The 12,982-nt window shown below is 39.9% G+C and overlaps 1 protein-coding gene and 1 long non-coding RNA gene across 5 annotated transcripts in view; one reads left to right on the top strand and one right to left on the bottom strand.

Annotated features, from left to right (window-relative positions):
- The window catches only part of LGR6 (leucine rich repeat containing G protein-coupled receptor 6), a 167,799-nt gene that overhangs the window by 24,074 nt on the left and 130,743 nt on the right, over positions 1–12,982 (bottom strand). For 3 of the 4 annotated variants that reach the window (XM_001368959.3, XM_007481145.3, XM_056815733.1), the window contains exons 7-9: positions 3,161–3,229; positions 1,454–1,525; positions 1,118–1,189 (exon numbers count right to left, since the gene is read on the bottom strand). In XM_001368959.3, the coding sequence (XP_001368996.1) occupies positions 1,118–1,189; positions 1,454–1,525; positions 3,161–3,229 (213 nt within the window). The remainder of the gene's footprint in view (positions 1–1,117; positions 1,190–1,453; positions 1,526–3,160; positions 3,230–12,982) is intronic. The other variant, XM_007481144.2, reaches the window with a different exon arrangement.
- LOC103096813 (uncharacterized) overlaps positions 1–12,982 on the top strand; it is a 100,299-nt gene that overhangs the window by 22,836 nt on the left and 64,481 nt on the right. The window lies entirely within an intron of this gene.

Raw genomic sequence — 12,982 nt, 5'->3', positions numbered from 1 at the left:
AAAAGAGAACAAACTTTCTTCCAAAGACATTGGATGATCATTGGCTTGGAGGAAGCTATTCCTTGCCTGGCCAATCCAACCCACTGAACCAAGCAAAGAATATATTTGTGGATACCCTATATGACTAGGGGCATGCTGGTAAAGTTTTAACAGTCATGACTCAGTTTAATATATATATATATATATATATATATATATAAATCTCTATCTTTGCTTTTATATACATATATAAAATCTCAATCTCTTTCTTAAGTCTAGACAATCAACAGAACAATAAGTCAAGCTCTATTTGTTGCAGTTGCTGATTTCTGAGGTGTAAATACTCATGATGAAAATTTAACAGTGGGCTTAGGTGACTGGTAAGAACTAGTCCCAGCATACCCCTGTTATGACCCACCAGAAAAGACAAATCTGGAGCATGCTCCAAGGACTTGGCTTTCAATTAATGACAACAATAATGATGATAACTAACATTTATATAACACTTACTATGTGGCAGGTACTATGCTAAGTACTTTACAATTATTATCTCATTTAATCCTCGCATTAACCTGGGAAGTGGGTGCTATGATTATCCACATTTTATAGGTGAGGAAACTGAGGCAAACAGAAGTTGTGATTTGCCCAAGGTTAATCTAGCAAGCTAGTGTCTGAGGCTAGATTTGAACTCAGGATTTTTTGACTTCAGGTCCCATACTCTATTCACTGCAGAACCTAGCTGCCTCCCCCATCCCTCTCATATTGGCCAGCCCCTCTCATTTTACCAGTATACATGGGACACATCATACATAAGAGGATTTTGATGAAAACTGGTGAAAATTCTCTTAATGGAAATATTCCCTTTTCTTGAAGAGAGGAGCTCGTTTTACCCATTTTAAGATCTGGGGAAACCTAATGAAGTCCCCAGTGGTAGGGTTGACTCTGGAATGAGAGACTTATCTTGGAATGAAATTTGCTCATTCTACAGGGACATTCTCATGTCAACTAAGGACTTTAATCACTAGAACTTTTGTCAGGGAGAATAAGGAAATCTTGGAGAAAGCTGAGGTTGGGAAAGGGGTTGAAGAAGGGTAAAGATAAGAAATCCTAGCTATCCCACCTACTTATTCCAACTTACAATGTATGAAGCTTTGGCAGGTACTGAAATGCTGACCGTCCCACAAACTGGATTGGGTTGTCATAAAAGTGGCTGGAATGAGAAGACCCAAACTCCCAGAGTTCAGCTATACAGATAAACCAATTCTCCCCAAGCCCTTTTACCCAACACCAACTTAGTTCTCCCAATTTTTTCTCCTACCAATGGGAAATGAGTTCAGAGAGACTGTGAAACTCCTTGTTTCTCTTTAGGATCTCTGGAATGGTAGTTCCAATCAACCCCCACCCCACTCCCACTCCCAGAAAAAAAACCAAAAACAACAAATCCCTTACTGCCCAGGAGAGTGCTGGCCCTTACATAGTCTGTAGTAATGGGTTCCCCACAAATGCCTTCTCAGGAATGGCCTTGATGTTATTGTTATGGAACCCCCTAAGAGAAAATAAACCACAGACAGTGAAGAAATGAAAGAGAGAATTAGTACAATGAAAGAAATGGACAGTCCATTTAGCTTTGTCTTTCTGGAGCAAAGCACTGGCTTTGGTACCCTTTTATTGTCTCTTCCAGCCTTAAATCTATAAGCCTAAGGTCCTGTGACCTGTTTCTGAGCCTAAAGGCCTGAAGTTCAAATCTTGCCTGAAGCTATTCTTTGTAAAAAACAAGGGACTTCTTTTACTTTGGAGATATGAGAGAAATAGGTTTGAAGTGCCTCAAAGCTTAGGTAGGCCACCAAGAACTTGTAGGTTATGCAGACTTTTCCAGACCTGGAGGTTGAATGCTGCATTCAGCTCCCATATTCGGAGATCTGGATAGACACATCTATTGAAGGGGTGGATAAAAAGAGTAGGAGCCCAGAGCGGAAACATCGCTTCAGGAACACTCTGGTCCAGGGGAACTGAAGAGAAACATTTTCTAACAATGATTGAAAACGCTGTCTGAGGACACTTAAGAACCTGCATCTTCATGAAGCAGAGGACACCAGGCTAAATTATCATTTGTATGTATACTTATGGATAGATTTATGGATTTAAATGAGTTCAATGGTCCCAAGATACCTAATTTACTGAGCCTGAGGCCATCCAAAATGAATTCCCTCAGCTTTCCCCTGAAATTATTTGGCTCATGTATCTATTTTTAAAATGCTCTTCTAAAACGAATGTCTTTACGTGTACTCTTGATCCAATTACCTTCTTTCCTAAAGGGCCTTGCTTCACAAGTCATCCCCAATGTATCCCTCTCTAATAGCTCCTTCCTCTCTGCCTATTCTCTTGGAGATTTCCTATCTTTCAAAACAAAACAAATTCCCTTCTCCTTTGGCTTTGGGGATACTACTCTCTCCAATTTTTCTTGTCTGACTGACCATTTCTTCTCTGTCTCTCTCAGAGACTCTTCCACTTTCGAAATATATGTCCCCCAAGATACTGCCCTGAGCCTCCTTGTGTCTATGCTCATTCTTTGAGAGAATTCATCAGCTCGTATGGCTTCTCTTCTCATTTTTAGAGCAATGATTCTCAAATCTTCATTTCTACCTTGTGTTGCTCCCTTACTCTTTATGGTATATTGCTACCTAGATGCCCTGATAGTGCCTCAAATTCAAAATGTCTCTAACTGAAATAAATTCTTATGGATTGGTTGGCCAATAGTTTCATTTCCTTTCTCTCCTAAACCAGTCCCTCCTCTTGAATTCCCTCACTAGAACCTTTCCAACGCTCTCAAGATTCATCTTTGACCTCTGACAGCATGAGGTCCAGCTGTGGTGAGAACCCTGAGGCAAAGGCCTTGCCATGTATCTGGGGGGAGAAGGAATCCTGGACCAGGAAAGGCTAAGAGTCATTTCTCTTGATGACAAAGCCAGTAGAAATGCTTCAAGCCAAGTTAATGAGGTCTGTGAACACTTATTCCTAAATTCTGAGGGAGCTGAAGCAACTTCAAAGGAATGTGAATGGGGAGGAAAAATGAAGAAGACTCCTAAGCTGGAGCTCCCTCTGCCTCCATCCCAGACCCTCCAACACAGCTGACCTCTCTCCTAAGAAGACAAGACCCATGGAAACCTACAGAGGCTCTTACAATTCCTGGAGTCTGCCAAGGGTCCGGATGGCCACAGGAAACTCCAGCAACTCATTATAATTCAGATCTCTGGAAGGCAAAAGCAGAGTAGTTATTAGAGGGGAGGCTTAATAGGGCATGTCAGGGTCCTGGAGAATGGAAACTTGGCCCTGGGTTCAACCAGAAAGATGGGTTTTCCAACCTTGAAGATACAGCTGCCAATGTCTGGAAACAAATTTTAAAAATATTCACACTCCATCCTGCTGCCCAAATCACCAGGCATGCATTTTTTTTCTTGTAAAGAGAGACCATCTTTGGGGGAAGAATTTAATGAGAGAAACTAGACCTATTTCTGGAGATAGAAAAATGGAGAAGAGCTTGCCACTGTCTTCCATCTTAATGCCCTGTCACCAGATATACCAGGCATTCTCAGGCTATGCTATAGTCCTGTTATAGAAAGTGACCATGTTTGGGCTTATAAAATTTCTGTTTGCCTTCGTGTGCATGCAGTTCATCTTGTTACTAAGTGTCCTTACTCTGATCCCTAGCCTGGTGCCTCCTCAGTAATTAGAGTGCCCGTCCCCTTTCCTTCTTCTCTTTTCCTACCCAGCATCTCTCCCCTCCCTTCTCCCCATCCCCTCATCCCTTTCCCAGCATGCCTTGCAGGAGACAGTGAGGCAGAGGTCTCCAGTGAAGTCCAGGTGCTCAGAGCTGACTCTCAGGAGTGAGTCACGAATGGTGAGAGGTGAAGGAGAACCAGTGCCAGTGGCTGTCTTGAGCCCTCAGGATGGCACCCTTCTTCACCTTCTCAGGTCAGCCTCCTAAAGCCACACCTACCCTGACAACTGGAAAAATGCTAGAGCCTAGGGACCACGTGGAGGCCCTTTAATTACAGGGCACCTTAGCAGATTCTGTGGGTATAAATACCATGTTAACACGGCGATAATGACAGACTCCTCCAGATTGCTGGGTCATTACATTTAATAGTCTCACAGGTAATTCATGGCAACTCTGCACCAAGGCTGAGAGAACCCAGACAAACGTCTGACTGCCAGCCAAAGGCTGCATCATTGTCCCCTGACTACCCCCTCACTAATTAACCTGTTACCTCCAGAGTCCCTCCCCTGCCATGCATGCCTCCATTCTCCACCGAGACCAGCTCCTTGCCACACTACATTCTGAACTTCATTTCCAAGTGGAATATTCCTCTATCATACAGCAGATGATGGCAGGCTCAAGGAATGTTAGAGCCAGAGGGGACCTTCAAGGTTATCTAATCCAGTTTAATAATTTTCCCCTAAATTAAGGCCTTAGGGAAATTAAATGACTACCCCAAGGTAACACCAACTATAAGTAGAATAGCTTCCCTGATTCCAAAGAAATCCACGGTCTTTTCCATTACATCACACCCATTCTCAGCCAGAATAAAGGAGTTCTCATTGAAGAAGAGAGATTAATATGAGGCAACTGAGGGGGCAGTTAGGTGGCTCAGTGGATAGAAAGTCAGAACTGGAGATGGGAAATCCTGGGTTCCAATCTGGCCTTAGACACTTCCTAGCTGGTGACACTGGGTAAGTCATTTAACCCTTGATTCTAGGACTGAAGATACGAGTTTTAAAAAATATTAGACCATAGACAAGGACTTTTCAGACTATTATTATGGTTGGAGACTAGATTGGGCAGTTGGGTTACAGGCATTGAGAAGATGAGGTACAGGAAATCCCTTTTCTTGGACATTGGTATTCATTGGGTTGAGGGGAATTGAACCTAGAGACAGAGACCTGGGGAAATAGTGACTTTTATTGGCAGCCAGGTGACACAGATTCAAGCTCAACTCTGCTCACTGTGTAATCATGTTCTTTCACCCTGAAGTTTCTTGCCCGCCCCCTACCCCTTTAAAATGGGAAACAGCTCTTCTTCTCTCTCTCTATACCTGCAACAGGTTCACAGGTTTGTTCTTAAAAAATGCTTTATTAAGAACTATATAAATTATTATTAGGGCCCCTTCTCTGAAATTGTGATTCTTTGATCCTAAAGTAAGACTCATTTAATAGCAGCTTCCAGAAAGATTTTTGTGAAGATGGCTCTTCATGTTTCCTCCTAAAAATGATAGGACAAGAAAAAAACAAAATTGCTGGAATTCTCACAAGAAAATTTAAACTCACCCAAAAAAAGATAATGAATGAATGGGAAAAGAGATGGTACAAAAAACTGAAGTTAAAAAAAACAATTACCCCAAGTAAGCTGGAAAATCTAAATAAATTCAAAGAAGCTTTAGTTAAATTCATGTGTGATAGATTAAAAATGTATAACGAGAATTTGAGAGGTTTTGAAAGGGTTGTCCCTAAACTTTGAAATGTACATCAACGAGAACAGCCATGCTCTCCCTCATATAACCTGGGCCTAAATAGAAGCCCTGGCACCCCAATGGTGGTAGAACCCAATGTTGAGGGACCATAGGACCAACTCAAGGGGGCAGGGACTGATGGCCCTTTTTCTTATTCATTTTATCAAATCTTTGGTACAGTAACCAAATCAGATAATTCACTTGCCTAAGCAGGTACATTTCCAGAAGTAGTTTTATAGATTATGGAGGGGAAAGAGAAGACTAAAGAAACAACTCAACAGAGGGTTGGAATGGGCAAAGAGCACATAGAGGGTGGATTTGATATTCAGTTGCCCCTTAGAATATAAACTTCTTGAGAATGGGACCTATTTTATGAGTTGGTTTTGTATCCCTTGCACAGTACCTGACACCTAGTAGATGCTTAATAAAATCTGATGATTGATTGAATGTGCCAACTGCAAACAAATGAGACAGCCTGAATCAGCCCATCCAACTATCTATACTGGTTCATTGACCTAGATTGTTTGAAAAACTCTCCTTTTCTTGGTGTCAAATATGCATAATTTCAGATAAAGCTGGTTTTTCTAGGCAGCATTTCCTAATATATATACCCACATCTTTGCTTAAGGCTTCTCCCCTATCTCTCTACCCAGCCAAAGTACATCTTTCCAAGCAGAGAATCAAGATGAGAGTGACCAGTTCTTTTCCAGGTGGAGTATTATATGGAACCTACTTTGGAATACAACCAGAGATACCTTGACTCCTCTTGTTGGTAGCTTTGGTTTAAACAAAACTGCCCTTCTTGGGGAAAACTGCAACACACTACTAGAAGCAGCCTGAGGAATGGCCCTTTCTGGCAAATGATAGAGCTACTTGTCTCTTTTCTGGACTGTTTTATAATGCTCTTACCACCAACTAGAAAACCGATTCATGATTTTATAGTCTATAATCTCTAATTACTGAGAATCAGCCCAAATATGGTGAAGAGTTAATTGTTTTGTTCATTTCCCAGTGCAAACAGGGAAGGGTCCAGACCAGGAGAGTCTGGCTCTAGAGAGAAGCCAGTCTTTGGACCCCCCGAAAGAACCATATCCTGCACCTTATCGCCATTTACTGCTAACCTTTTGCATGTGTGTATATTGGGGTCATTTTGCATCACATTCAATCAAAATGATTCTAAGTCTATATCCTATGAAAATAATAGGAAGATATAATAAAAGCACATCCTGAAAATAAAACATTAAACAAAAATAAAATAAAATATTGCATATGATTGGGAAAAGAATAAAATATTAAACAAAAAATATTATATGGAATTGGGGAAAATGAAATACTAAACAAAAATAAAATATGCAATTGAGGAAAAATAAAATTAAAAAATAATAAAATCAAAGCATATCTGAGACTCACTTAAGGCAAAGAAACAAAAACCCTTATTCCTCTGGCTATGCAGAAATTGGTTGTGGTCCAGGCCTGCCTTTCCATTGGGATTAAGGAATTAACTCCTATTGAGGAAACTCCCACTTGCAAATAAGATTATCAACTCTTCTGTATCTAAGAGTCTTAGAAAGTTGCCCAATACACTGAGAACTTAATTGATTTGCAGTGAGTCACACAACCAAATGGAGCTGGCACCAGGGGCATCCTGATTCCAAGGCCTGCTCGCTATCCACTGTCTCTCTCTTTCTGTAGAACTTGATTTTTTTTTAAACCCTCTGGATTAGTTGTAGAAAATTTGAAAGGAATAGAATGTCAGAGTTGGAAGGGTCATAGGTCCAACTCCTTCATTTTTAAAAAATTTAATTTAATTTATTTTTTTAAAAATTTTATTTAGTCAATTTAGAATATTTTTCCTTGGTTACAAGTCATGTTCTTTCCCTCCCCTCCCCCAACCCCTTCCCGTAGCCGATGAGCAATTCCATTGGGCTTTACATGTGTCATTGATCAAGACCTATTTCCATATTATTAATATTTGCACTATGGTGATCGTTTAGAGTCTGCATCCCCAATCATATCCCCATCAAACCATGTAATCAAACAGTTGTTTTTCTTCGGTGTTTCTACTCCCACAGTTTTTCCTCTGGATGTGGACAGTGTTCTTTCTCATTTTTTTTAAATGAAAGTAATTAAGCTTAGAAAAACTGACTTTCTCAAGATTAAACAGCAAGGTGGCAGCTAGGCAACTCAGTGGATAAAGAGCCCAAACTGAAGATGGAAGGTCCTGCATTCAAATTTGGCCTTAGATGTTTCTTAGCTGTGTAATCCTGGGCAAGTCACTTGAACCCCATTGCCTAGCCATTATCACTCTTCTGCCTTGGAAGTAATATCTAATATTGATTTTAAGATAGAAGGTAAAGGGTTATTTTGCCCAATTATATGCCAACAAAATAAATAATTGAAATGAAAGAATATCTATAAAAATATGATCTGCCTAGACTATCAGAGGAGAGAATAGAATATCTAGATAAACCTATTTTCAAAAAAGAAATTGAACAGGCCATAAGAGGACTTCCTAAGTAAAAAGCAGCTGGACCAGATGGATTTAATAGTGAATTTTACCAAATATTTAAAGATCAACTAATTCTAATAAAAACATTCCTGATGAAGAGCTAAAGAGATGAAGGCCAGTACAATGGATAGAGATGACCTCATAGTTAGTTGGATCTGGGTTCAAGTTCTGCCTTTAACAATACTGACTATGTAACCCTAGGAAAGTCATTTATAACCTCTCACTATACCTGGCTGACTCTAAAACTAGGCAGTGCAGAGCAGATGCCCATGTGTATTGGAGTTCCTTTTTGGGTTCACTCAAGTTCATTCCCTAGGAAATCACAGACAGATCTAGTGAAAAAATAAAGTGGAAATCAGCCTCCCTTTAAATTCCAATCATTGATCTTAATTGTTCTTTCTGAAGAATCACAGAATGAATTTTCTATATAGACAATCAGGAAAGGATCCAGCTTGTAGTTCTCCCAAACCCAGTCAGCTTTCTAGATAGCCAGTTTCTTTTTCTTTTTCTTTTTTAACACTTACTTTCAGTCCTAATAATAATTCTAAGACAGAAGGACAAGGGATAGGCAATTGGGGTTAAGAGACTGGCCCAAGGTCACATAGCTCATAAGCACCTTAGATCAGATTTGAATGTAGGTCCTCCTAACTCTAAGCCTGACTCTATCCATTATGCTACCTGACTGACCCTCAGCTTTTTTTTTTAGAACTGTTTCAAGGGACCTTTGTCTTCATTCCTAGAATTTTCACTTTGTTTTAGAGTAAATTTTTTTCCTGAGCTCTACTTTATAAGGCTATTGGTAAAAAGCTTTGTAAACCTCAAAGCACTTATAAATATGAGTTATTGTTATAAAAGCTGACATTTATATGTTGCCTTAAGGTGTGTGGCAGGTTTTAGATACAATATCTCATTTGATGTTCACTTCTCTGAGATAGGCATTTATTCCCATTTTACAGATTAGGTAAGTAAATTTAAGAGGGAGATACATTATCTCATTTGATGTTTACTTCTCTGAGTTAGGCATTTTATTATTCCCATTTTACAGATTAGGTAAGTAAATTTAAGAGGTTAAGTGATCTAACTAGAATCACACAATTAACCATTGACAGAGGCAGAATTTAAACTCATGTTTTCCTTACTCCAAATCCAGCATTCTATCATTGCTATTGTTGTTGTTCAGTTGGTTTCAGTCCTATCATGCTGGTTGTGACCCCATTTGGGTTTTCTTGGCAAAGATACTAGAATGGTTTGCCATTTCCTTCTCCAACTCATTTTACAGACAAGGAAACTGAAGCAAACAGGGTTAAGTGACTTGCCCAGGGTCATACAACCAGTAAGTATCTGAGGCTGGACCTAACCTCAAGAAAATGAGTCTTCCTGACTCCAGGACCATGGAATAGTTTAGTTGCCGAATGGGAGAAAACAAAAGAGCATATGTGTGAGAAGACTGATAAAATTGGCTTGAGAAGAAACACAGGCCTTTGGAGAAAAATGTTTGAGAAGTGACTGTGCTAAGAGGACTGGTTTGAAGGAAGCATTGCCTACTTTCAAGATGGTACAGTGCATTGTGGTTTAGCAGCCTATCTATAGGTGAATGTTTTCAGAATTGTGAAGGTTATAACTGAGAAATTATCAATCAAATAACTGCTGAGGACTATGGGACAATTAAACAAAGATTTCTGGCATTAGACCTGACAAAAAGGTATATTTAACAAAATTCACATCATACAGGAGCAGCTAGCTGGCTCTGGATGGATCCAGGTCTGGAGATAGAAGGTCTTGGTCTCAAATCTGGCCTCAGACACTTCCCAGCTGTGTGACCCTGGGCAAGTCATTTGACTCCCATTGCCTAGCCCTTACCACTCTTCTTCCTTAGAACCAGTGCACAGTATTGATTCTAAGATGGAAGGTATGAGTGTTAAAAAAATTCACAGCATAAGTGAAAGATAAGCTTCTGTCTATGAGGAGGATCTGATTTGAAGCATTAAAAAGCAGAAGAGAAGTTGACCAGATGAAGGTAGAAGCTCATCTCTGTCTCATCCCTTTGTTTTACAGAAGAGGATCCAAGTTCAATGACTTACTTAAAGTGACACAGATCACAAATTGCCAGATTCAAATCTGGGACCTCTGATTCCAAAATCCAGAATCCATTCCACTACCCACATGCAAGACAGTGCAGTGAATAGTAAGTGCCTTGGACTTGAAGTCAGATTTGGTTTGATCCCAGGCTTCATTGCTTACCCACTTGGATCTTGGACAAGGGATTGGATCCTTCTAGATCTCAGTTTTCCTCATCTCTAAAATAGGTACAACAAAATTTGGATGAAGATATAGATGGCATAGTTAAGGAATTTGCACCTCACATCAAGATAATAGGATTAGCTAGTACATTGGATGACAAAGTCAAAATCCAAAAAAACCTTGACAGACTAGAACAATGGGCTATCCCAATACTTCAGTGGAGCTGTGATCTCATTAATATGACCACTCTCTCCAATAGGGCAGAGCAGGACCCACTGATACCATCTCCTCCCATGCAACTCTGTCCAAGTCCTGCATATTCTCCTCAGCGAACAGTATGTTCATTAACGGTCTCTTAAAGGACTCAACTCTTGAGCGATTGTGTTTGAGACACTCTACAATGTTTAGATGTGATTGGTGTAATTAATGCAATTGTCATCTGATCAAGCAGAAATAATGTCTTTGAAATACTTTAAACTTTAAAACATTATATTCATGTGAACAATTATTTTGTTGTTCCATTGTTTCAGGGTTCAGCTGTGCCTGATTCTTTGTGACCCCATTTGGGGTTTTCTTGGACATATACTGGAGGGGTTTGCCATTTCCTTCTCCAGCTCATTTTATAGATGACAAAACTGAGGCAAATAGGTTAAGTGACTTGCCTAAGGCCACACAGCTAGTAAGTGTCTGTGGCCAGATTTAAGCTCAGGAAGCTTGAGTCTTCCCTGACTCCAAGACCAGTGTTTTTTCCACTATACCACCTAGCTGCTATTATTATTACTACCTGAAAACAGGAGCAACTGGAGGTACTCTCATCTCTAGGGAATGCCTCTTCCATTTGGCCTTTACATTGGACTTTCTATCCAAAAGTGGCAAACAGTTTTGACAATCACAGTCTCCCTGGTTTATGACTCTCTTGATGGTAATAATCAAAGGATTCCAGAACAAAATTATCTTTCTGTTGCCTTTAGCAAGAAATATTTTAAGATCTTCATTCATGGGCTGGAGACATCTTGCTACATTTTGTTCTTCCCAAGCAAATGCTTTTTAAATAGTCAACAAAAAACAAGCACTTTGGGGCTCATATAGTCACTTACCCCTTCAGTCAACTATGTAATTGTAAAAATGTAGACTGCTTTAGAATGGCATTTGCAAAAGCTCACCTGGATCTGTTCAGATGAAATTTAAGAGAGATAAATATAAAGTTCAACATGTTTTAAAAAATCAATCTCCTACATACAAAATGGGGAGCAATTGGCTAGACAATAATTCCTGAGAAAAAAGTCTAAGAATTTAGTAGAATTTAAGTTTAATATGAGTCAACACCAAACATTTTTTTTTATTTTGGGAGTTTGGATTTTCTTTTAAACGAGGCCTCCTTATTTTGCCCATGTGGATGTACAGAGGCCATTCATAGGTCCATTCTGGTAAAGATTCAGCTCTGAAGCTTTGACCTGCTCTGTTTGTGACTTGAGCTAGTTCCCTTGTTCTGTGGCCTCCAGGCTCTTAGAGGCTAACCATATTGGCACCCAACTTCAGAACCCCAGAGCTCTGTGATCCACCAATTTCTGTGCCTGTCTGGCTCACTCCTCCTGCTATACCAAAAGCAAGGTTAGCACTGAAAGAGATACCAGAATGAGAGAGACGATAGTTCCACTATCCTCTGCTGTGGTTGGATCATAGATGAAATCAACACCCTGTCCAGTTGGGAATGCCACATTTTACACAGATGAGCTAGAGACCCTGCAGAGGAGAATAAGTAGGACAGTAGAGGTCTCCTGACTCGATGCCTTGCCACACCAGGATCCAGTGAGAGAACTTGGGATATTTAATTCGGGGAAGAGAAGACTTAAGTACTATCTTGAAGCCTTTGAAGCGTTGGCCTTTGGAATAGGAATTAGACATGTTGTAGAGGAGTTGCAGAAATGGAGGGAGTTGACTCAAGGTAAGGAAAAACTTCCTTACAATTAAAGCTATCTCAAAGCTTGGGAGCAAGGAGAGACTGGATGATCTGACCAGGCATTTTATAAAGAGGGTCTCTGCACTGGGTTGGATTGGATTAGCAGGTCTGGAAATTCTAGAAATTCTCTTTTACTTCCTAATTCACAGGGTGGTGGTAAGGATCAGACGAGATAATGGTTAAAAAGGACTTTTAAATAATAAAGTATTAAGGGGCAGTTGGATAGCTCAGTGGATTGAGAGTCAGGCCTAGAGATGGGAGGTCCAAAGTTCAAATCTGGCCTCAGACCCTTCTTAGCTGTGTTACCCTGGGCAAGTCACTTAACCCCCATTGCCTAGCCCTTACCACTCTTCTGCCTTGGAACCAGTACACAGTATTGATTCCAAGATGGAAGATAAGGGTTTCAAAAATAATAATAATAAAGTATTACATAATGGAAGCTATTATTATTATTAAGTTAATTATTAACATATTAATTATTAAACTAAATGTTTTTGTGGTAAGGAAATACTGATAAGGAGATTTGACTGGGCATTCTTTCTGGCTGTCCCCCATGCCTAGAAATCTTGCCCTCCTCTGCCCTGACCACTGACCTCCCTAGCTTCTTTTAAGTCCCATCTAAAATCCTACCTTCTATAGGAAGCCTTCCCCAACCTTTCTTAATTCCGATGCCTCCCCTCTATTAATTATTTCCTATTTCTCCAGTATATAGTTTGCTGTGTGTATATTTATTTACATATAGGCATACAGAGAGTAAATTTATATACTTATTTATATATGCTATTT

This window comes from Monodelphis domestica, chromosome 2, assembly GCF_027887165.1.
Source record: "Monodelphis domestica isolate mMonDom1 chromosome 2, mMonDom1.pri, whole genome shotgun sequence".
Taxonomy (NCBI): Eukaryota; Metazoa; Chordata; class Mammalia; order Didelphimorphia; family Didelphidae; genus Monodelphis; species Monodelphis domestica.
The sequence above is the reverse complement of the archived record's forward strand: the minus strand, read 5'-3'. Positions and strand labels throughout refer to the sequence as shown.